This window comes from Montipora foliosa, chromosome 9, assembly GCF_036669935.1.
Source record: "Montipora foliosa isolate CH-2021 chromosome 9, ASM3666993v2, whole genome shotgun sequence".
Lineage (NCBI taxonomy): Eukaryota > Metazoa > Cnidaria > Anthozoa > Scleractinia > Acroporidae > Montipora > Montipora foliosa.
In genome coordinates, this window is record NC_090877.1 from 1775611 (window position 1) to 1778110 (window position 2500).

Here is a 2500-nt window from a genome sequence, read left to right on the forward strand (position 1 = left end):
TTCGGGGATCACCGTGCTCGTTTGAGAGAAAAGGAGCATTTATTTCGCTATCGGGTTTAGTTTGAGCGAAATCTCTTACGGTTTGTATACCCACGTGGTCATGTGCGCGTGCTAATGACGCGAAAATCGTGCGCAGTAGGGATGCGCAATGCAATACTAAGGAATTACCTTAACATATTCAATTTACTAAAACAAGTCTCATTCATAATTATAGAGCAACATCTATCTCGAATGAACGTTTTTGTGTTAAGTTTTCTAGAACGGACAAAATGTTTAGTTCTTTCACAAGAATTGGAATTTAAATCTGGAACTCGATTACTTACTCAATTAAATTACTAATCCGACTTGGTTTTCGAAACAAAATCAAGGATTTACCGCCAGATTTCCTGCATTCTGAAGATGACTTAGTCTATGTAGAAGTTCCCCGTCTTATAAAGCTTTTCCCTAAACTATCATAACTTTTATAATTGTTAACTTATCACTATACAGACAAGTTGCTGCTGATTTTATGTTTTTTCTTTATTTTATTACTGTTCCTACATTTTTTACTTCTTTTTCTTGTATTTATAACTACATATACAGTAGTTGTTAACTTTGTCCTGAATAATCCCTTCCTGCCTCGCCTCCAAGCTAATTTGCCGAGGAAGATCGATTGAATGTAAATCATGAAAAAGTGTAAAATAACGTTGTTGTCGTTGCTTTTTTTTTGTCGCATCGATAGATGATGAATGTATTGCTTTTAATTTTCTATGCTTTCACTTTATGGCTTATTAATGTGCTCTAAACAACAAGACTCTCAAAAGTAACATTTCTTTTGCAATTTTCAGACCAACTCGTGGGGACTTCCCATGCAGTCTTCCTAGAAAACCAATTACCAGCTTTTGCTGCAAGAAATCAACCATTTAAAGGCCCTTTTACAATGGAGACAACAAAATGTTGTGTGTCCACATTCTCAACAGACCCCACAGTGCTTGTGTGTTTTCACATCTATGTCCCCATAATTGTGCGACGGTGAACGCACACACAAAAAAAAGAAAAATAAAATAAGAAAGAAAGAAAATAGATAAATAGACAGACAGACAGACATATTCTGATTGACAAAAACCGCCCTTGAAAAATTTGCTCAAATAATAACATTTCTAACTGGTACACTGTTTTTGTTTTCAGCCAAAGATTTGAAAAAGCTTGTAATATGAGTGTTGTCATTTATCTTGCCGCGCGTGGGTGGTGTTGTACTTTTTGCCCTCCAGCTTCTCTAATTTATTTATTATTATCAACCTTTTTCTTAGGGTTTGAAGGGACGTACAAGGCTTATTTCACGATTCCCTACTTCGTCTTTTTACGGGACATGATCAGCTACTTGGCCCTTGTAGCATTGCATATTGCAATTTGTCTCGAATCATCGCAACTTCCTCTCAGTAGCCTGGAGTGGTCCATCACGGTATTCTTCTGTGGACGACTATTGGTGGAAGGAAAGCAGATTGCGGACATTGCTCGATCTGAGGACAAGAAAATGAGGCTAAAAGAATTTAAGACCTATTTGAGGTAAATGACTAAACTTTTGTGCTTTTGTTGCTGTGGTTATTGTCGGTGTTACTATTGTTAACTGTAGTTATTGTGATTGTTATTGATTTTGTCGCTGCTGGAGCTGTTGTTGCTATTGTTGTTGTTGCTGTCGCTGTTTGGGATGTTGTTGGTATTTTTGTTTTTGCTATTATTGTTGTTGATGGTCTGAGCCGTCGTTCCGACAGATCTCCTTTCTCTCAGAAGCTTTCTGCGTTTGTTATTGCTGTTGTTGCTGTTACTGTTGTATTATTGTTGCTGCTGTCCCTGTTGTTGTTTCTGTTCCTTTGTTCTCGCCGTTGTAATTTGAAAGCAACAAGTTTATTATCTAAAAGTCATCAATAGTCCTCTCCTTTACAGAGATCGCTGGAATTTGTTCGACCTTGTTATCCTATGTATGTTTTTCTTTGGGATACTCCCACTGAGGATAGTCACATGGGCGTCATCCCAATCTGCGTCAAACAACCAGGCCCTGGAGGTTGCCGGGTATCTATACGGTTTCAACACAATGCTGTTAACCTTCAGAGCTTTTGGTTCCCTTCTTGAGGCTTTTGAAGGAGTTGGTACCATCCAGATCGCCTTATTTCAAGTCATCAGAGATGCAGTTGTCATTGTGGTGCATTTTGTTGTCATCACAGTGGCGTTTTCAAGCGCAATAACAAAGGTTTTGCTGGCAAGCACGGGGGTTCAAGAAGACACGAAGACGTCCTCGTAAGTGCGCATTGTTTCTCAGAAATCAGCATGAATCGGTAGCAAAAAGGGATTTTTAATCTCAACGGGGATGGGAAAAGTCAATTCAGTTTACATGCCCTCATTCGTTTTTTATCATTCACCTCGTGTGATGTCTGTTCTCAAGACAAAATCCCGATGCAAAAAGATCCTGACACGCTCACAATTGCACAAACGTGTTTTGTGGCGCCATGTTCTCTGAGCTCCC

At 38.9% G+C, this 2500-nt stretch overlaps 1 protein-coding gene across 1 annotated transcript in view; it reads left to right on the forward strand.

The window, feature by feature from the left end:
- The window catches only part of LOC137971046 (uncharacterized), a 60766-nt gene that overhangs the window by 34279 nt on the left and 23987 nt on the right, over positions 1-2500 (forward strand). The window contains exons 11-12 of the mRNA XM_068817767.1: positions 1290-1545; positions 1924-2274. Of these exons, the coding sequence (XP_068673868.1) occupies positions 1290-1545; positions 1924-2274 (607 nt within the window). The remainder of the gene's footprint in view (positions 1-1289; positions 1546-1923; positions 2275-2500) is intronic.